Source organism: Trichogramma pretiosum, unplaced genomic scaffold, assembly GCF_000599845.2.
Source record: "Trichogramma pretiosum strain Unisexual culture from Peru unplaced genomic scaffold, Tpre_2.0 scaffold16, whole genome shotgun sequence".
NCBI lineage: Eukaryota > Metazoa > Arthropoda > Insecta > Hymenoptera > Trichogrammatidae > Trichogramma > Trichogramma pretiosum.
The window spans coordinates 2,193,400-2,215,623 of record NW_019641647.1 but is presented as its reverse complement, the minus strand read 5'-3'; the positions used below and the strand labels follow the sequence as shown (position 1 = coordinate 2,215,623).

Sequence of the window (22,224 nt, the reverse complement as noted above, 5' to 3'; positions counted from 1 at the left end):
ATGGCAGGCGGCACTGCTTACTGATGTAGCCCCAGCATGCACGTGTGTAGCTCGTACTTGTATTGCCTTGCGTGTACTGGTGGTGCGCACACGCGCACGCGGAATCGTCGTTTTCTTTAGGCGCGCACGCACACCATAGCCCAGAGCGTAGCCCAAAGAAGCCTACGCACGGGAGAGGGGATGGAGCGAATTTTTAGAGTGGGAAATGGAGCTTTAGTAGTCGGAGAATCGGCCCCAGTGACTTCAGTTTCGGGCTTGAACCACCCGAGTTAACATCGCGAGCCAGAGCCTCTAAGACTTGGTACGAGATTTTTTTTGTTTTGCGTCGTTTTGCTTTTTCGTGCACTCATGAATTAGCGGACACATACTGCAGCAGTGTTTTATTTTTTCCATTATTTCATTTTTACTTTGCGCCGTGGTCCACGTGTGTCTCCTTGGTTATGCATATTTCTTTTATCAACCCAAGCCGACCGTAATTTTACACCCCTGTGCTTTTTGTGTATGAAAAATTTGTGTCGAAAAAAGTGTGCCCGTTTTTCGCTTGCGAACAATTTATTTTCGCCCAAGATTCGATTGATTTTCACGAATCTCGCAGTAGTGTGAGCCAGAACGACCAAGTGTGACAACAACACAGCACGACGCTTCAAAGTTGATCGCTGCTTATCTCACATGCGAGCTAACTACTGCATCGGCTTATCGAGCGAGTTAACTACTTTTCTCTTCCTGTGATCGATGACTCTCATGGAGTGCGTTGCCAAAACTAACGCTCACGTTTCGTTGGACGAATCATACCACAGGAAACTGGCCATCGAGGAGTTTATTCAGAAATCCCTGGCCTTTAAGAGTGAGTAAAATTATCTCATCGTTTAATCGACTCGATTGAGCTTTTCAGCGAGCTTTTTCTTACCCACTTGTAAATTTACATTATTTAACTGATTGTCATACATGTAAACAAACATAAAAAGTTCAAAATTATCGAGCCAATGACGTAAAGGTGTTTATGCGAAACGACCGTGCTTGACATGTATATTCATCTCTAAAGCTGTTCATTTATATAGAAGGTTTACAAATAAAATCTCGAGTCCGTCGGAGAAACGATTATCGATTCCTATCGCATGTCGTATGCAAGCAAGAAATATAGCATCGAAAAAAGAGAAAGAGAGTAGCATTGAAAAAAGGCAAAAAAGTCGCGCAGCGAGGGTCGTTTGGTCGATTTTTTTTCGTACACCCCGTCGGAGTCGGTATACGTATACATTATACAACGACGATCATGTATTGCGATTTACAAGAGAGCGCGCGTGCCTCAACGAGCCGCCCTATGATCATTTTTTTAGTTTTTTTTTTTTTTTTTTTCATTACGTCGTTTCCCCAATGAAAAAACAAGAAAAAAAATCTCAGTTTGCAGAATTCGTACGTTGAGGACTGAAGCAACGTTTCATTTCTTCAATTTTTATTCCTTCTGTTTGGAGGCTTTCGCGCGCTCGAAAGTCCAATTGCGCAGAACATCCTACACGCTTAGTAAGAAAAAGTTCATTTTTCGGACGAAGCGAACGAGGAAAAAAGTCGATAAGGGCGCCGTTCGCGCAAAGACGCTTGACTTCGTGAGAAGGGGTTGTAGAAAATGGGAATTATAAGGCCAAAGGGGAAGTGCGCGCGGGCAACCAATTAGGGCTGTGCTCGTCCGCGAGAGCTTCGTCGTCGTCTTCGAACGCACACAACGTTAAGGGAACATAAGCGAGGGAGGCAAAGCTCGGCGTGTTGCCCAGGAAACGCTCTTGTACTTTCCTTTCCTATCTTTCTCTCTCTTATTCGATCTGCGCTCTAGTACATGTAAACAGTGGCGTACGTGAAATCGCTTATGATAATTGCGCTACTCCTTTCAAAATTCCCGGCAACGACGTAGGCTAATAAAATAAATCCTGATGCAAGCGCTAAAATATATTTGCTTGTTTCTTTTTTTTTTCGTTTATTTCGGACGCACCCACTACATTAACGCGCTCAAATGTCAAAAATAACGGAAACAATAAACAAGCTGAGAGTAAAAGTGAGCAAGAAACTTGGCGACCTTCGTGAATTCGCGTGGGTGTGCAACATCACAAATGAATGAAATCTTGTACTCGTGAATGGAATTGCTCCGGGTAACAAGAGGAGGAGGAGGAGGAGGAGGAGGAGGAGGAAAAGTAGAGTCGAACGAGCGAGAGAGAGAGAAAGAGTAGCAGGAGGAGTTAGATAAAAGCTCACGTGTGCAACTCTCTTGCATTTAGTACGAAGCGAAGGGAAAGCTTTGATAGTTTTTCCGAGTCAAGTCTGATTTCTCTCGAGCAGAGGTCCAGTCGAACATACTTCTTCTTTCCATATTCGGTTATATTTCCGAGAGGCACAGATTGGTGGCAAGGTCGAAACTTGCGCAATGCTCCCGCCTCACAAAAACCGGACATTCAGCTTCCGGCTGCGTACCGGGCGTCTGGCCAGTAATTTGCATATCGATCGATTCGTTAATCCGTATTTTATTCGCTCGCATCCGATCTTGTATTACACATGACACGCGTATTACCACACACTCGCCTCGATGTAACAAACAAATTCAAATATCCAATTTAAAATAAGCCGTGTAAAAAATAACGTCTGTCCTTTTTTTGCCCTCAGATTTGTCTGGTATGAGCGGCATACAGCAGGAGTCGTTGGAGCGAGGCATGCCAGCGCCCAATTCGCCACCGCTCAAACCCGAGCTGGCTACGACGGCCAACTTGTTCAACGATCCAAACTTCGCCAGCCTAGCCAACCAGATGCTTTCCCAGCACTACTTCAATCAAACTCTAATGAGCATACCGAACCTCAACGCCGCTCTGGGCAATCCGCTCCTGTTCCAGCAGTACCAGCGATACCATCAGGCTATCGCTGCTTTAACGATTCCGGCGGCGATGCCCTCGCCACCCGTGCCTATGCAGCAGCCCACGAGCCCCGTTTCACCGGCGCTCAGCAGCGCTTCTGCCAGCAGTGCTCTAGCCATCCATAACAACAACAACAACAGCAACATCAATAACAATGACAACAGCATCAGTAACAACAACAACAACAACAACAACAACAACAGCAACATTAACAATAACAACGAAGTAGTCAGCAGCAGCTGCGCCGATAAATTAAGAAAAGTCAAGCCGAAAAAGCGAGCGGCCAAGGTGGCGAAAGTCGAAGTCGCCGCGGCGAACGGCACCGAAGTTGCCGTTGCGGAGATCAAAGCACCGGGCAAGGACCGAAATTTCACTTGCCAAGTTTGCTTCCGGAGCTTCGGCTACAAGCACGTCCTGCAAAATCACGAGCGAACGCACACCGGCGAGAAGCCCTTCGAGTGCCTCGAGTGTCACAAAAGGTGCGCCAACGCCGCCAACTTTTCTCTTCGCTCGACTCGCGCGACTCGCTCGAAACTAATAGTTTTTCCCGCTTTCTCCTTGCAGATTCACCCGCGACCATCATTTGAAGACGCACATGCGCTTGCACACGGGCGAGAAGCCGTATCACTGCACCCATTGCGATCGGCAATTCGTGCAAGTGGCCAATCTCCGGCGACACTTGCGCGTACACACGGGCGAGCGACCCTACGCCTGCGAGCTTTGCAAGGCCAAGTTCTCCGACAGCAACCAGCTCAAGTCGCACATGCTCATACACAAGGACGAGAAGCCCTTCAAGTGCGATCACTGCGAGACCAACTTCCGTCGCAAGCACCACCTGGACGTGCACAAGTGCAAAGCCCTCGCGAGCGCCAGAGCCGCCCCCGGCTCCCGAGTAGCCGCCGCCGTGAGCCCGCCCTTGGCAGCCTTCTCCGCGAGCAGCGCCAGCAGCAGCAGCAGCGGTTCGGCCTGCAGCGGACGCCTGTCGCGCGTCGGCTCCTTGTCGCCTTGCAGCCTGGATCTCGACGACGAGGCGATGCTCCAGGAGAAGCCGCCGCTGACGCAAGGCCACCATCAGCCGCCGGCTACGTACCTTCGACCTAAGCAGCTGGCCTCCTCGATGATGCAAGACGTGCCTTTCTCGACTGCGAGCGTGAATCTGACCTCGGCAGCACCCGTTAACTTGGCTTTCCAGACCCCCATGCAGACCGAGCCCGAGGACCTATCGATTCGCGGCACTGGTCGAAGCAGCGATGAGACTTCGATAAGGCCCGATTCTCGCGCTAGCTCGTCGTCGCCGTTTTCCTTCGTTCAACGAGACGAGGATGTAAAGATGGAGAATATGACCGACCTGTCTGCCAGGTGAAAAGCGGCCATTTGCGAATAGTAGTTTTTTTTTTTCAAATAATAATATCTTTGTACATAACATTAGCTGGTACTCCCGCGTGTAAAAAAATTATATATATTTATTAATATAGGTGAAAATGAACCGGTGTGTAGATAAAGTAAGTGCGTGCCATTTTTCGAGCCCGACAGATTGCTCGGGTTTATTACTTTTAACGATTAGCCATGCACGAGAATAAGTTTATTGTCCGCGTCGCGCGTCTTTATATTGAAATTTAATATATTGATGAGCGGTGCAGTGCTGATAATAAAAGTTCCGGCAATCCTTTTTGTATTATAGATATTAAAGAGACATTTAAATTATTAACTATGAAATTATATTAACGGATATAGTTGTGCTATTGTAAAGAAGAAAGGGAGAGAAAATATTATTGATAACAGAAGCCATATTTTTTCAATGACGAATACACATTCGTAAACAGTGAAACTGAGAATAGTATGCGTGAATGTTGACTGGTATACAAGTTCCTCTGACAGTTGAAAGCTACGGATCGAATCAACGCCTTGGCCTCTTGCAATACTTGCCTGTCGCCCTCTGTCCGTTTGCGAACTGTGCTTTTTTTGTTAATTATTATTTACATTTGTTTTGTTTTGTTTTGTGTCCATTCCATTTGTATATAATAGATTAAAAATTACATGTAATGTACTATTTACATTACTTGCATAATTTTCTTTTTATATTTGTAAATAATACAATTATATGCAATTAAATTAGCATTTGAATTCATTGCTGGTAGTAAGCGATACAGAAACGTTGCCTATGCAGCTCAAATGACTATGATTTGTCATTAAACAATGATCTTTATTATGAATATTACAGTGCGAACTGCATGGCAATTAATATTTCACGTCATCCTTCCACAGTACATTTTTTTCGACGGACAGAGTATTTGTAAATATGTAGCATAAATATTTTTTTAGCTCGATAAGGCCTATTGTTTTTTACCATTTAAAACTAAGAATTTTGTTAATCATGCCAATTCATCTATTTCATATCGCCAAATATTTGTATGATTTTTTAAATTCAATTAACCAAACGCAATGAAATCGATTAAGCACTAATTTCCGGTTTCTGTGATTTTTATCATTATGAACGTTAACCAAAATTAGACGTTGAATCTGCGTGTAATTTGGATAATTATAGTCTTATTAATTTCAAAAGAAAATAACAATAATAGGATAAATAATCAAAATCTATATACCAAATTTCTTGTGATGGAAAGGTGGATGCATATTTTTGTTACAATTTCAAACGAGTCAAAAATACACTTCGATTTGTTTATAAATATTATGATTTGTTTTTGTTTATTTTATATATTATGATTTTCCTTATATTTTATTCCTTATTTCCTTTTTCTTTCGAGAGCGATAAAAATTATAATCAAGATTTCCTGGATGTGTCCTTTTTCACACATTGACCGAACTTTCATAACAAGTCATCCGTGTTTTGCGAATCAAAAATTAGTGTGAATTACTAATCTCTTAATTAATGTAATTATTCACACCCACGAGTTCGTTTCTCTTTTGACTCTAATCCAATTTAATTTTCCGAATATCTGATCAGAATTTTAATACTGAACTTCGCTGGGTGATATCAGTATTAGAATCCCATCGAATGCGAGCGTGAAAGATGAAAGGTAAATCAATCAAAGAATAAGCAGGATTCGTATTGTACAGAATTTTTAAGTAATATATAGTGAATAGGCCTGTGAAATATTGAAAACAAAACTTAAAAATGCAACTCAATTCATTTCCCGTAACGCTTACGCAATACACTCCTGACCACTTGAACCTTTTCTAGGATTGAATTACTATCATTTTCCATATTACCATTTCTTTTCTCGAATTTATTAATTTTTGAGTCGAGAAAATTCTTGCATGTGAGTAATACTCATTGTACACTGAACAAGCACAAGAAATTATCCAGTCAAATTTTCACGGTACATCGGTGTAACGGTGAAACCACAGAACGAAAAACAACCGCAATACCGCCCTCGACAAATTCACCTCTTTTTTGAAAAATCTCACACGACTGCGAGCGAGTACGCGTACCGCTAGATCTCGAGTTTCAGGATTTTTTCTTCCATCTTTTCTTCGGCTCGAATATAATTACGCGTTTCCTGAAGCCTGCACATGCATAACACAAGAGTTCACGACGAGAAAATTCGTGTGTGGGTATGTTGCGGGCTCGCGTGTTTGCGAGGGAGATTTTTGAATGGCCGAACTGGGCACGCACGCATCGGAATCCGCACAATTGCGCGCACAATGGCCCAACATGTGAGACGTACCGTAAGAAATCGTAAGAATCGGCGCCTCAGCATCTTCCATGCATGTATGTGTGTGTACAACGTACCTTTCCCAAATTCTCTTGTGACCGCGTCAATTATTTATCTCTGTATTTTCTTCTTTCCTGTACGCCTACACAGCAGCATCGACATTTAACCTGCTATAGTTCGAATACATCTGTGAATAGTTTTGATTCGTGTACCGATCCTCTACAATATTATTCGAGAAATTATGAATCGCCATGAGCTCGAAAAAAAGGAATTATAATGCGAGAAGAAGCAATTCTTTTGAAATAGTTTTTGATAAGAACGATAAATAACTAGCTCCAATTAACAGATGAGTCGCAAAGAAGGCGTATGCATAGGCTATTTTCATTTCACTTTCACGTTTATAGTCGTATTTTTTTCATGCTTAGCCACTGTGACATCATAGCTGTCACATGGCTCATCGATTTCGATTAAGATTGCGTCTCGCCTCCACTCGGATTTCTCTGTACGATTTTCTATATACATATACGCGCGCGCGCGTGTAATCCATATCTGAGCGCAGCTCGCAAAATGTATAAAGTAGTGTATAAACGTCGAAAAAAATGTTTTTTCTCTTTTCTCTCTGTCTCTCGGTCTGTCGAAAGCGAAGAATGAAAAAGGTATATAGCTCGCGGCTCGTTTGTTCCGCGCTGCGTGCCCCATGGTTCGTGTTTATCCGGCGTGCAGCGCTGCAATGCTGTATGTATGTACGTAACGTGCGTACATATAAGTAGGCATGTACAGCCGATCGATGGGCGCGCGAGCGCGATTCATTCACCTTTTTTTCTTTGCTGGCTCGATACATCTCTCGAAAGTCCATTAAAAAATCTTGAAGAAGCTATAATGCCCAAGCTCGTGGATACACATATCGATGTTTTTCAAAAGGATCGAGATTATAGCGTTTACTTTGGCTATGCGCCGTGTACTCTGCAGCGTCGAGCGAGCGAGCCCATCGAAATAGCGACGAGATAGGCCCACACACGTGCTCGCGTAAACAAAGATTTTATACGTCGACGCGGGCTCGATCGAACGCCTTTGACTGTACTGTGCGCGATCCTCGTTTCCAAGGTTCATTGAACCACTCTTGTACACCACACTTTTCATTGTCCTTGTTTTGATTTTTTCATGTACATATTTTTCTTTCAACTCGTTAGCCACTCTAGCGTAATCGCTCCGAGATACCTACTTATCACATAATAGGTCAAACAGCCAACATAGGCATTTTTCGGCTGATTTACATAAACAGTTTAGAGATAACCTTTAACGATCTACACCGCAGATATTAAAAAGAATTTCACGCCTTTGAGTTTATTCCATTCCTTCCTGCATAATCAAGCAAACAAACAATTGTCAATATTAGTCTGATAATTGCTTCATGACCTCTATAGTTTTTTTTCTAGAGATGATGATTTTTTACTTTTTTCTATCTTTTTCCATTTTGTTTCTTTTTTTCTTTGGGGTTTACAAAGAAACTTTACACGACTCTGCCAATAGCTTATTATTTATTCCCAGAGGGTGTCAGCAAGAAAAGAGGCTGGCAAGCTCGATCCGATAAAAAAGGCATGCCACTCCGACCAAAATACAATCCCGCTCATAATAACGATGAAGATATTATGTACATATTATAAGGAGTCAGTGCGCTTCAAAATTATACTTTTTGATCAATAATCCACAGATGGTCGATCATGAGTTTAATTTTTTTAATTAAAGATAAAATCACAAAAACCTCAATAGCCTACTGACTCCTAAACACAAAAAAAAAATAATTATTAAAGAAATAAAATCAACGAGAGCGAGAAAAAGCATCGATATCAAAATTAAACTATTCCACTTTTAAATGATTATGTTCCATGCTGGATAGTCGCTTTGATGCATATCTTGCTCAACTCTATATTACAATTCAAGTGATAATTAATTTGGCAAGTTCATGGACAGTTTCTCGTGCTTACTCGTACTCTGGTGGATTTGATTTAAAGAAAAAAAAATCCAATTAACAAGCAGTTTTTATTTTAAAATTCGATTAAAAAATTGTTATTTACGATGTAATCTAAGGTGCAATAAAAAAAGTATCGAATAAAAAACTTGCTACGATCGGTTTGTGTTCCTGCCATTGTTTTACAACTGCTAAGAGAAGCGATATGCATGTTTTCGTTTATTCGCTTTTATGAAAAAAAAACAAAAAAAAATATATTGAAGCATATGAATAATTGATTGTTAACTATGAACAAACAAAACTAAAAATTAAAAATTACTCTATAAATATACTTTTCCTGCCATCTCGTGAAACATAATTGAATCCTAATAAATAAGTATCGTCATTAATAAGTGAAGAATTTGAGGCAGTTTGCACTTTAAACATACTATAATTAATAATATACAATGTTGCAATAAATTTTTAACAAAGTATTGTAATAACATTTGTTGCATTTATCATAATATGTATAATCTTTGTAAAATTATTCATTAAAGGTAATATATATGGCACATTTGTATAATGTATTATAAAAAAACAGGAGTCACATTTGGTATGTAATCACGTCAACACGAACGTACGTACAAGAACATTAATCTTACTTAATATTATAGCTCTTATTTTTATGATATACGGTGAAATGTAAAACTATACTTGATAAATCGATGAACTATGGTTTACTAAGTGTCGATGTATAAATTGCGAAATAACTATTTTTACGATGAATAAAAAAAGAAGTATCAATAGTGTAAACGTCTATGAGAGAAAATGTCGATACTTAACGAAGTATTTTTTTAAAAATCTGACCAAAACGACTTACTAAATCAGCTTGATGAAAAATTAAACAAGAGATTTCGAGCCGTTTTGACAGATATATTCAATACCATTTCAAAATGAGTAGAAAGAAAAATTGTCCTAAATATGTAAAGATTTGATGAAAAAATCAAAAGAACCAGTATTGAGACAAGGGGATCTGCAGCTGCATTGAGCTTGCTAGATCGTGTACTTAGCGCGTTCTGTGACATACGGTACAAATTCAGACCTTACCTACGATATTTACTAATAATAAATGAATGTGAATCCTAGGACTAATTTATGTATATGGGCGATACCAAAGATAATAACAGTTTATAATTGTATGATTAACGATCATTTATAATTGTGTGATCAAAAAACTGACGTAAAGACGAAGAATGAACGAAATTCCAGATTATCTTTAAAAAAGAAGTAAATATGAATTTTTAATAAAGGTTAATGTCAAATTTGCAAGTTGGCTAATACTAACTCATAAGACCTCGCGTGTCGACAACCAACGCCGTCAAAAATCATTATTTCTTTCAACTGCAAGTTTTTATATATTATTATTTACATACAAAATGTTTGTGATTCTTTAAACTCGCTTTTAGGCCTAAATTTTTTCCTTTACTATGCTAGTGTATGCATACATGTAGTAATACATGTGACGAACAATTGGAAAAAATATATAAAATTAATGAAAATATGTATATGTATAAGTAAAATTAGATGTCGGTGCATCGCCTGTTTCGGTGGCATATTTTTTACTCGTGTATCTCGCAAAAATAATTACTCAAAGAATGAAGCTGGTTGACGAAAAATTATTTTACTAGTACGACTACGTGATCTGATACATAATAGACAATATTATTGAAATATCTAGCCATAAACTGATATTATGTTCCATAACTAAAACAATGAAGGGGAATCAATTTTCCGGCGACAAAAATATGTGTATACCACTAAATAAAACTAATGATTGTAGTTTATTATAACGATTTCCTACGTATAAAAAAATTAAGAACACATATGATACTGTAAAATATTATCTTGATCACAAGACTGATTTTTGCTTAAAGGCATTAAAAAATATTTGAATTTATAAAATCGAATTATAACGAGCAATAGATAAAAATAGCAGTAGGCAATCAGAATCAACATTTCACACAGGAGTGAACAACTTCATTAATAAAACCGATCGTTTTTAATGAGTACGTACAATAGAGTGTGTATCAATATGCGAAAAAATTGTAAAAAACACAGGGACTATTTTGATTGTGGCGGAAAAAGTTGTACTCCGAAATTTTCTGTACGAAATTTGTACATTTGAAATTTTTCATGAAAAATATTTTGATATAAAAAAAAATTAAAAAACATAATACAATTTATGGTTTGTAAAGCGCCAATTGCTGGGGTAGATCGAAGAAATTATAGTTGCAAATATTTCGAGTGCATAGAGATTTTATGTATGAAGAAACGAGCGACGCTTATAGAGTAAAAAACCGAGGGCCAATGTAAAATACTATACTATCAATTCGAAAAGTATTTCGGCCGTTTGTATATTGTTCCGTTGCCGAAAAAATTTGACAACGGATCAACATGACTGGTTATTTGTCAAACTATTTTTATTATTAAAGTGACTGTTTAAACGTTTAAACAATGCTTTTTCATTATCTCTTTAAAGTCATTGTAGTCTTTTAAATTTATCCATAGTTCTCAATTAGCCATAGAAAGCTGACGATAATCTATAATCAATGAAGCATATTATATCTATCATATTACCAAAATAGCATAGCATATCCTGGAAATTGATCCAAATTATTCAATAAATCAAAAAAAGTTGTCACTCTATTCCTTGGGACAAGACCCGTTAACCCCATCTTTCGTTCAAAAACTCTTGGAACAATTATGTATGGGATGGATCGACTGAAAACACAAGCTTCGCTTTTGTCCTGAGAAAATGGTGCGCTCAAGTTAACAGATTTTTGGAAAGTACAAATAGTTGATTGCGTGCAATTGAAGGACGTATGACACAAACCGACGGGGGTTAACTTTTTTACGTTTTTTTTTTATATATATATTTTTCATTAATCCCCCACACGATGCAATCTCTATGATGTGAGCACAATTTTTAGATATAAAACTTCAGGGATAGAGACATCGAAGGTTTATATTGTGCACATGTGTACGAGAAGCCGATCGATTATTTGTTGATCTCAACTGTGACGATTGAAGCCATGGATAGAGAAGTAAATTGTCGAACACATTGAATAACTGCATTTTAATTGACAGCCATCAACAACTACAAGCTACAATCCGTTAACGATTTTTAATTTTGAAAAAAATTTCACTGGACTTTTTTACAATTATCATCTTTCAATCGTTGAAAAATGGCCTCGAGCAAATTTACGCGTCAAGATCATTATTTTTCTATGTGATTGCACCCGAATCCCGGGCACACACGCGTACCATAGGCTCAACTGTGGCCGAGCCTCGAGTCAAATTTCTCGAATGAAAAACCTTTACAAGGCAATGAAATTTCGTGCAGAAGCAAATACACGTCGAGAGATATACTCCCGTCGCTATATATATCAGAAGAAAAAAAAACAGTACGAGGAAACGTTGAAAAGGACTCGGAAACTCGAACAAGTACCCTTAATGTGCTTGCTTATATATAAAGCGACAGATCCTGAGTGAATTGGGACTAGGTTGGTGCAAAGGTGTATGTGTTACACGTAAAAAAGTAGCGGGGCGCAGGTGAGCTGTAAAACTGTAAACTTTACGTACACAACTTTGGAAACAAATAAAGCGCGTGTGCGTTTCACCTATCCCCGTTATACATGTATGTATAATATATGTGTGTATTTGCAGGCAAAGGACAGTGGCGCGCGACGTCTGTAGTTTGTACTCGCGCCGCGTGACATACTGACACACGCTGCAGCCTGCGTCGTCGTATACTTACGTGGCTGCTGGTGGGGTGGTACGTTATAGGTACGGCACAAAAACACTATTATATATATATGTGTGTGTGTGTATTCTGGAGTCTCGACCCGCCGCGCTGGCAGATGCAACAGATCGCTCCTATATTTCCAGAAATGTGCTAGTCTTGCCGCACTCCACGTATGTATGCTGCACCAACACTCTTGCAATATCGATCACTTCATCTCACGTGCGCGTGGATGCCGCTTATACCCATACTGCCCTACCTATGCAGAGCTCCTCTTTTTATCCATCGGATTAAACAGCGCGTGCCTTGACGATCTCAATGGGCGCTACCAACCACTTCAATTCTACTCTAACGTACCCTCACATTCAAATGTAATAACAAATCTTGTTTACTTAATCAATTAATTATCCTTTGCAAAAATATATTATTTCATGCAATAAATAAATGATAAAATCGAAATGTCACTTCAGCATCCAACTAATAATCATTATCTTTTAACAACTGTGGCTATTGTTATTTTTTATCAATTAAATGGTCCTGTCGTCTAAATGACAATCTAATGGCTAGATTGTAAATGAAAAGAGAATAAAAAAAATTAAAATTTCTATATTACACTGAAAAAAATATTTGACCCGATCAACCAAGGCTTCATTGTTTCGATGAAATTATTTCTTCGTGGACAATCAATTGTTTAATTTCATTGTTACTATGAAATATTCTATTAAAATTTACAAAATATTTAACAGAAACAAACTATTAATTTGAATAATACACATCATATAGTAAAATCAATTAAACATTTCGCTGATTTGATGAAATATTTCAAAAATTTTAATAAAATAATTTCATTTGTTCGATTTCATATTTAAAATAGATTAAAAAAGAAATTCTTATTTTTTTGGTTTCGACTCCTTTGGATTCCTTCACGCTGATATCGCTAAACGGTCATTATTTCATATCTTAGATTTAATGAAATGATTTTTTTGTTTATACATACTTTTATAATTTTTCTCTCTCTCTATATTCATTCAATTATATAAAGTTAAATTATTTTTGAATTACTTATAACTAATTGTACTTTATAACTCTTTTAATATGCGTGAGTTGTTTGAAGTACTATACGTTGCATGTGCTAAAAATTTGTCAATAAAGTCAAAAAATGGGAAATAAAAGATGATGATAGAACTCGCGTTTTAACGCCTATACACTGGCAAATTTAGGCACATCGGCGTCATTGTGCACGAATGCGTGTCAATTTTTTGCAACCAAAAAGTGTGCAGACAAGATCTCTCTATCTCACTTATGGTCGCGCGTGACTCTTCGTTTAGAAAAAAGCTTCACTGAGATCCAGTTTTAGGTAAAAGGGGTTCACAAATATTCGCTCTCTTTCTCTCATTTAGGCTATGTTATACATATTTTTGGCCTTCGCGCAACCATATGTCGAAAATTGGCCGTTTCCGCAAGAAAAAAATTTTTTTTATGAATTTCGACGTGTGCGCGTCACACACACAGACGATGCTTCATTTGAATACATGTATTTAATATGCATACAGCTAAACAGTTACAAGGCATCTAATATAGTGAAAAAGTATTTCGCAACAAGCTACGTTCTGCTGTTTTTTGTTTTTTGTTTTTTTTGGTATGTTATTGTTGTAATGTGTAATGGGCGAACACACGCATGCAGAGCTGATGCGGAATATGTCAACGAGGATGCGGTTCGACTCGCGTGCATAATGTTGGTCAAGGGGCGGTTTTCTCAACTATTCTGTCGAAATGCGCAACTCTTCATATAATGTGTATAACAACATTGACCTCGCTTTTTCGTAATGATACGTCTGCAACTTTCAATTTAATTTTTAAGAATGTGTATTTTTTGTGCATGTGGCGGGCGGCGCATATTATGAGCTCACCACGAGGTCCAAACACTTAACTTGATCTCTAAAGTTTCAAGTTCGAGTGATGATAAAATGTAAGATGTACAAAAGTAAATTTTATATGGTACTGTATTAATGTAAAAGGGACATGGAATTTCGGCATTCATCTCTAAATATTTTTAGCTATTATTATAGGAAATGCATAATTAAGCTTTAATTAATTGAGAATATTACGGATCTTATTTTCGTCGAAAGAAATTATGATGCGAAATTAGGGATTGTGCAGTTCATGAAGGCAGAAAAATTTATAATTTACCTGAACGGTTTTGTTAGAAGTGGTATACGCAACTGCGCGTGCCAATTCTGATTTCATTTTATATTCATTTTTTTACATATAGAGAGATATTTTAGACATAAATATCTGTCTGGAGTGCATATACGTACAAGGTATATAAGGCGCGCGACATCTGTGGAGTTGCCTTAGCTCTCGTATGTGACCTAGTCTTTGAAAAGGAATGAAAAGAAACTGTATAATCTCTCGCTCTGCGATATATCACCCGAGGCGCATAGTTCGCGCATTTTTTTTTCGCTCTTTCTATGTGCACGCGCGTAAGACTATTTCCCCCTGCTTCATTCTGCGTTACAATATATGTGTGATGTATAATATGTATATAATTATACACACAGGTATATAAAACATATATGAAATGAAGCGAAAGAGTAGAGACGAACGAATGGTTTGTATATATATTATTCGCGTGTGCTGTATGTGTGCAGAAACGCAATGGCCTCGACACGCTTCCTCTAATCATCACTCGCTCGCGCGTATCCAGTTCTTATTCATTCTATCGCGGGGGACCATATGGTCAATCGACCATCACGGATTTCTCGAGATCAAAAAAAAGGAGAGAGGAATGAAATTCGATCCATAAAATTGAACGGTAAGCTCTGTAAGCTAATAACTTCAAGCGTTATTTTCTAGATTTGGAACCAGCAACATTCTACAAATTCATCGAATGAAATAAATAAAACTCGAGCTTTTATCCGAATGACGAATGCAGCGATGAACGATTATATGCTTTGCGTTCAGTCAGCTAACAACTATGCATTAAAAAAGCTTTGTACACGTATTTTTTTCTCTTCGAACACAACCCGACCTACCTTCAACTCCTTGGTTGGATAAGGAAAAAAAAAACAATTCACGAGTCTGGAGTTGTTTGAAGTCAATAAAAGGAGCAGAATAATCATTACAGCCGGCGCTGTGGTCATAATGAGGCCAAAAATTTTGCACGCGAATAAGAAAAAAGACGAACGAACGTGAGAGAAGAGAAAGAGAGAAAGAGAGAGAGAGAGAGAAGGCAGGATCGTCTGTTTCTGGGCCTGATGCCATGTAAACGCATACACACGTAATATATATAGTGCTGCATATTGCGCCTCGTTGTTGTCTAGGCACGTGACGACAGGTGTTGCGGGCACGCGTCGCTTCTTTCCCGCTGCTCTGACCTTCAGACGCGGCACACAACACTCAAGCTCGCACTCACACATCCATGCACATAGACTTTATCTCTTTCTCTTTCTGCGTCTGTTTATATCTTCTGGGGTTCGACTATGTGTGCCCAAGCACGTAGAAAAATGCGACTGTAAATGTAAAGGAGAGAGAAAAATAGAGAGAGACGCATCGACGGCAGTATAAAAAAGGAAGCTAAGCCTATCCACGCTTTATGATCAGTCTCGGCACCCGTGGCTAAGCGATAAGGACCTGCTGGAGAGTCTCATATGAGGCGCGCATTTGTTGGCACAGCTGTACATGAATTAATCCTCAGCTGCTATCTTTCCAATCGTCCTCGTGGATTTTCTACTGCAAAAAACTAATGAACGAAATAATTTGAGTTATGCAGCATTGCACAGAGTACATGCCTTAAAATTGTCGCACGTTATAATACATGCATATAAGCTAGATCCAGATTTGATGAAGGATATTTATAAGATAAAATGATTGCTTTCATTGCTTTTACATATTTATTTTGCATTAATAACCCTGTGAACAATATTAACACAGTTATCTGTCTAGTGGCATTCTAAATGGATACAGAAAAGAAGTCGTAGGCAAAGGCCCATATCCCCATATTATACAGTTTGAACCTTGAACGTGTATATTACGCCATCGTCACCTAAATGCATCGAAGATAGCATGAGGCACATTAATATAATATCGTTTATTACTAGTTTATATAAATTTATGTATAGCAGCTTCAAGGAATTGAGTTGTTTGTCCAGTTGCGAGACTAATTACTCAATTAGGCAAAGTTCTAACATGAAGAGTTTGTGAAAGTCTGCCCCCGTCATTTTGTCTGTAAAATAATCGATGATTCTGGCTTACTTCTTTGCGACAGACTCGCTAGATTTCACAAATATGTAATATTTAATGCAACTCACTTTTGTCAATTTTTGACGCATCTGGCAGGCAAAGGTCGCTCGACGCACCTATAACCACTTCGACACCGAAGTCCGGAACAATTGCGTAAGCATTGGCCATTTTGACAGGTAGTAGCAGCGTTACAGAGTACGGTGGCGCACGAAGAGGCACCTTGTGCAGCGGCGGGCTCCCAGATCAGTGCCAATGCCACCAGTAGCAAAAAAACTGCTATTTTCATCCTTACTTCGTAATGATGGCTTCGTAATGAAAACTGCGATTACTCGAGGAAAAATGACTCTTTTTTATCGTGCACTCCGAATGAGGAAATTCGTCGTACGTGTAGTTGTTTTCTGATCGAATTGACTGATACTACACTATCTTACGGATTAGAGCATTTGCGCGATTCAAAGAAAACTTTTCGCGGAACAAACAATCTTAATTCTCTCTCTCTCGCTTGACATTGTGTACTGCGCGTGAAGAATTGTATATTCTCTGGCAAATATTTCACGCATCTGTATTTGTGGAATATAACTCGAGAGCAGTGCGCAAGCGATAAGTATTTGTGGTAAAAAACATTTAGCCAATTTTCAAGACGTTCATGCCGTTTTTCGAGTTTAAAGAAAAGAAAGAGCGAAAAGCAGCCTGCGTTGGACTTGGGTACATGCAGGAGAAGCAATTTTCTCTATAAGCCGAGGGTATCTTCTAAACGGCCGCAACGAAGACATTAGGGCTCTGTAGCCGCGAGAGCTCGACAGGAGCATCGATGCTCGTCATTACGTACTACTTAAGGCAGTACCTATGCGCGTGCTGAATTATAGAGGCTCGCGCGTATTATATAGCCCGGCGCGTTTAGCGGAGAGCGTTACAAAAGTGCGCGCAGGTGCCAAGGCCCGATGTCAATTAATGTTAAGTTCCAAAAGTCTATGGCACCTGCGGCCCTAGCCATGCCGCTCCTGATTCAACGTCCTCGACTCGTTGCTATACGCGGAAAAAACTCCATATACATGTACGAAGCGCTCGTTTTTCGCGCAAATATATAACAAGATGATCCTCGTACTTATAAGCAAGCAAGCAAGCAAGCAATCAAGCAGAGCGGCAACTACGCATAGAGGCAGGTGCATTCGCGGCGCCTAATGCTCCATGCTTTTTCCTTGCTTGCATGCACTCTTCCGCGTCCAAAGCTTCAAATCTTTAATACTTCGTCACGGCTTGGACGCGCTGCGATGTTGAGCGTGGTATTTTTCCTTTCCTCTTTTACTCCACACTAAAGAAACTCGTGATTTGAGTTAGCTTAAAATGTTGTCCGATACAAATTGCCCTTTTATTTGTCTGCGTGCTTTTAGGCGATTCGAGTAAACTGAATCGTATAGAACTTTAAGGAAGTTAAGCGACAGCCATGCGCAGCTTGTATCGGACGAATCGATTTTTTCATTGTCTATAATAATTTTGTTTACAATTTTTTCGCGTAAATCAACGATGTTAGCTAGCTGTCTTGGCTCCACTTGTGAGCGGCCAACGGACAAGATGCTCGATTTGATACGGACACAAGCATGGCTCCGACAATACCCTCATGCGTAGAAGAGATTATAAATCCGTCGCTTACTCAGTGTTAAAAAAAAAGAAATAATCGTCGGCGGTGACTAGCGAGTATCGGTTGGCATTGTCGTAAAATATACGCATATAAATCGAGCACGAGCGAAAGGATAGAGAGAAAAAAGGCTGCTCTGCGTAGTAGTGCGCCCAGCAGTAAGTGCGAGTGCTACGCAGAGTTAAGGCTTCGGGGAAAAAAATGCTGTGCCCAGAGACGCTTTACCCCTATCGTTCGTGAGGGGGTAAAAGTTGAGAGACAGGAGCAGGAAGCAATTCTGCTGCTAGCTCATATACATGCCGCGCGTCTGCGTTGGAATACATAAGGAGCGTGTGCGTGTGTGCGTGGCGAGGGAGCTTGTGCCATGCTACTGCTTTATATACCAGTGCCGATGTAGCTGCTGGCGCTGCTGCCGCCGCCGCTGGACGCGGACGCGCGCAAAGGAAAAAAAGAGTTAATATTGATCCGCTTTTTTTCATTTCAACGTCACCCCCTGCGTTTCTTTACCCTCGCTTTTTTTTCGTTCGTTTCGCGGGGGTAGAAGCTGCTGCTGTGCTCACGGCAGCAGCTATACATATACATGCACGTATATATAGGAGCTGGGCTCAGAGCGAAGAATTAGTGTTTCTATAGCAACAACTCGGGACACGCAAGCTACTGTCTGCCGGCGGCGCACCGCGCCTAGTTCCTTATACCTCGTGCGTATATATATATATAGAAAGAGAGAGAGAGAGAAAAAGATAGGCTTACACAGCTATCTACGCATCCTTGCCGCGGGTGTAACGAGCGAACCAAGATGCTCCTCTCCATCGTCTAGTCGCGCCTGCGACATTCCGCGTTATGTATTCCACGAGCCCATCTACGCGTGTGGACAGCGGCTCCTGTAGCACAAGGCGCTTTTTCACCTCTTGTCCGAGTCTAAGACCTCGTTAAAAATCTTCGACTTAATTACACTCTCGTTCACTCGAGTTGCTATCGTAATAGCTGCTCCTGATAATCAACACTTTTCATTCCCTCTTGAGCGGGAGCAGTCTTAATGAGCCTGAATCTCGACGCTCTGTTTTCAATCAGCTGCCCTCGAGGCAGCAACAGTATACCGCCAGTTCATCTTAAAAATGGTCCTTCAATCGGTAGATATATATTATCAGGACCGAGAACAAAGAAAATGACCAAGATACATTTCTTCTCTTTCTCTTAGATATGATGGTGAAGAAGGGGAAAAATTTCGCTCGTCGGCGGGAGAAAGTAAATAAGGCAAGGGTTGCCACTTGCGCGCCAAGTTCCTATATATATACAAGGATAGATTCAAACGCTCGATATTGGCTCTCGCTCGAGTTGAAATTTATAATACACGAAAATAATATTATATATATACACACCGCGCCCCTCGCGTCCGAGGAAAACACAAACTAAGCGAGCTGGCAATCGATATTGCTGGAATTCTAGCAAATGGATTTATGAAGATGGGTCGAGAATTTCGAAATATAGCGTCACGCTACAGCCATCCCTCAGACATTCTTGTACTTGTGTGCATGAATATTATTGAGCCGTACCCCCTTCGTACAAGTGCTCGATTGTTTAGCAAGCGAATACTTTTCGCGAAAAATACAATTAATATAACCATTTAAAAATATTAATAAATTATTTATCTGTGAAAATTTAGAATTGATATTCATACACATCCAACCAATTATGACATAAATTACAAGCAGGAATTAGCTGCTAAAATTATTAATTCTTTTTCATATTCTCTTTCTCGCTTATATTGTTTTGTGAGGCGCTGGTTGAAGACTACGGATACCTTTGTTGAAGTTGGAGACGTATGTATACTTATTTTGAGATAATTTGCCAGTTTAATACTTTACACGACGGATTTCGCGTAACAGCAGCACTTCATCTGAAAACAAAGGAATTACTTATTTAAATAATAATGTTTGTGCGTAAAATAGATCGCACCCACTTTATTCTTTAACGCAATGCGGCTTTTCTCCTGGATTTTGAACACATTTCGTACCCCGAATACAATTTACAGTTTTACACGTTAAAATTTGAGATGTGCTCAAATGTAAAGCAACCACTAATAAAACCGCAATGAAGAAAATGTTTGACACCAAAAACTTCATGATCGAGTAATTTTTTCCTTGTACGCGTAAAACAATTGTACTTGTAAAAGTTTGATTTCGTTTGCTTCAGCATGCTCTTATAGGCTCTAAGTTGGTTCTGCTCATTTGTTAAAGTATTAAAATTGAAGATAATGAATCTTGTGCAAATGTATATTCATAAATAATTACTTTTAGATTATATTTTCAAAAAAATGGCAAAGTATACTTTGATGTTTATGATAAGATATATTCTTTGCTTTCAAAATATTCCATTATGTTTGTAAAAAGAAACAATAGTAACCCTTGGTTCCTATTTTCACTTCTATTTGGCAGTGGTGGTGGTGGTTGTGCATTTTCATACGGTTGTACGTCGTTTACGCCAATACATCCCGAAGAAGTACAAACGTAGCCGGGGCCACATGGTTTGCGTATGTTGCAAAAATCTTTGCCGTTTGCTTCGGTCAACTGCGACAGCGCAAAAATTCCTAGCAACGGGATGAAGCACTTGAAGAATTTCATGTTTTTCGTTCGAAATTCGTATGAATAGTTACAAATGAGCGCAGAAATGTATTAAAATGATAAAGAATCCAATCGCATTGACTCGATACTAATTTTAATTTTGCATGACGAAAAGTCGTTATTATGATTACGAAAGCAATTGCGCGAAACCATATTGGCCAATTAAAGTTAAACTTGAATTAACTTTGAAAATGGTAATTATTTTGAGTCATTTGATTGATTCACTATGCAGTTAGTAAACAATATAAGTTTTCTTATATTTTTGTACCTACCTATTTGTGATGGTATTTGTTGAAATTAAATTAGACCAATTAGCACTAAATCTGAGTTCAAATTTAATTGTATACCAACTTGGCGGATTTAATTGACGAAAATGTAATATACCCCTATAATAACTAGGTGTCTATATAATGGGATAAAAATACGCGTAGCCAAATTTCTATTTACTTTTCGATTTTAACGAGGCAATCGATCATATACGTACATAGAAAAAGCAGACCCTAGCATGAGAGAAAGGGTTAATAAGTTAGCTACGCTGAAATCAGGAAGTGGAACGACCATCGACACGCAATTCTGCTGTAACGAGTTTTTCTATGATCCTTAGTTACGAAAGCGAAATCTGCCGCACTGCTCGCCTATTCTCTGAAAAAAAATCAATGATATCGATTACATCGACTGCACATGCATGGCATATATGTACAAGCAAGCCGTAGGGTTCAAGGCCGTTCGAACTGGAATCGAATGTGTGTGCGTACTACCTCCAATAGAGATTTATTATATGTGAGAGATTCGTGAGCTAGTGTGTGTGCTGCTTCGAGTTTAAAAAAGAAACGAAATAGATTCGGGTTCCTATTGAATCGTCAATCCCCGGGTGTTTCTACTTCTATCAGCTACGTTAGGCGTGTACTCGTTTTCAAAAGGGTTAACGATTGATTTTTTTACTAAAGGGGATCTAATTCTATCGGACTGAACGAGTATGTGCAGCTACTTAATTCCTTTTTTTGAACGGCCTTTTCCAAATTGCCCTTTTTCGTATCAAAATCTTGCACTCGTTGAAATTTTTATCAAATAAATATAAAGCCTACCAGTCAAATGATCGATTAAATTTTAGTAGATGAATAAAACGATAAAATATAATTTATACAAAATTAATATTGAAAATATTTAAAATAGTTTAACCTTCAACATTGTTGCTATTAGATTGTTACTTGTAATTCATTAGATATTTTACATTAAACTTTGCTTTTATGCCTTATCTATTTTTAAATAATCAAATCTATCTTTTATTTTTTACCAGAAAACTGAGGTAAAAATCTGTCGAAAATCTATTTTGGTTTATTTTTATGACTTTTATTTAATCCTTTGCGAACGAGTTTAAAATTGAGCAATCGAGCCGTTTGGCTGCTT

The 22,224-nt window shown here is 38.9% G+C and overlaps 1 protein-coding gene and 1 long non-coding RNA gene across 2 annotated transcripts; one reads left to right on the top strand and one right to left on the bottom strand.

The window, feature by feature from the left end:
* The first annotated feature begins 235 nt into the window (after positions 1-235).
* Positions 236-5,578, top strand: LOC106658644 (zinc finger protein 362-like). The gene is made up of 3 exons (XM_014380682.2): positions 236-844; positions 2,647-3,370; positions 3,456-5,578. The coding sequence occupies exons 1-3, from the start codon at positions 733-735 to the stop codon at positions 4,252-4,254; spliced, it is 1,635 nt and encodes a 544-aa protein (XP_014236168.1). The 5' UTR covers positions 236-732; the 3' UTR covers positions 4,255-5,578.
* A 10,619-nt stretch (positions 5,579-16,197) lies between these two features.
* On the bottom strand, positions 16,198-17,539 carry LOC106659071. The gene is made up of 2 exons (XR_001339549.2): positions 16,629-17,539; positions 16,198-16,543 (listed from the first exon to the last, which is right to left on the bottom strand). It is a non-coding gene; the product is annotated as an uncharacterized LOC106659071 (long non-coding RNA).
* Between the last annotated feature and the right edge of the window lie 4,685 nt (positions 17,540-22,224).

Bases quoted from the DNA above. Each gene is read 5' to 3' on its own strand.
- LOC106658644 (XM_014380682.2), top strand. From the start codon at position 733: ATGACTCTCATGGAGTGCGTTGCCAAAACTAACGCTCACGTTTCGTTG. The intron at 845-2,646 runs GTGAGTAAAATT...TTTTGCCCTCAG, and splicing joins GAAATCCCTGGCCTTTAAGA to ATTTGTCTGGTATGAGCGGC. The intron at 3,371-3,455 runs GTGCGCCAACGC...TTCTCCTTGCAG, and splicing joins TGCCTCGAGTGTCACAAAAG to ATTCACCCGCGACCATCATT.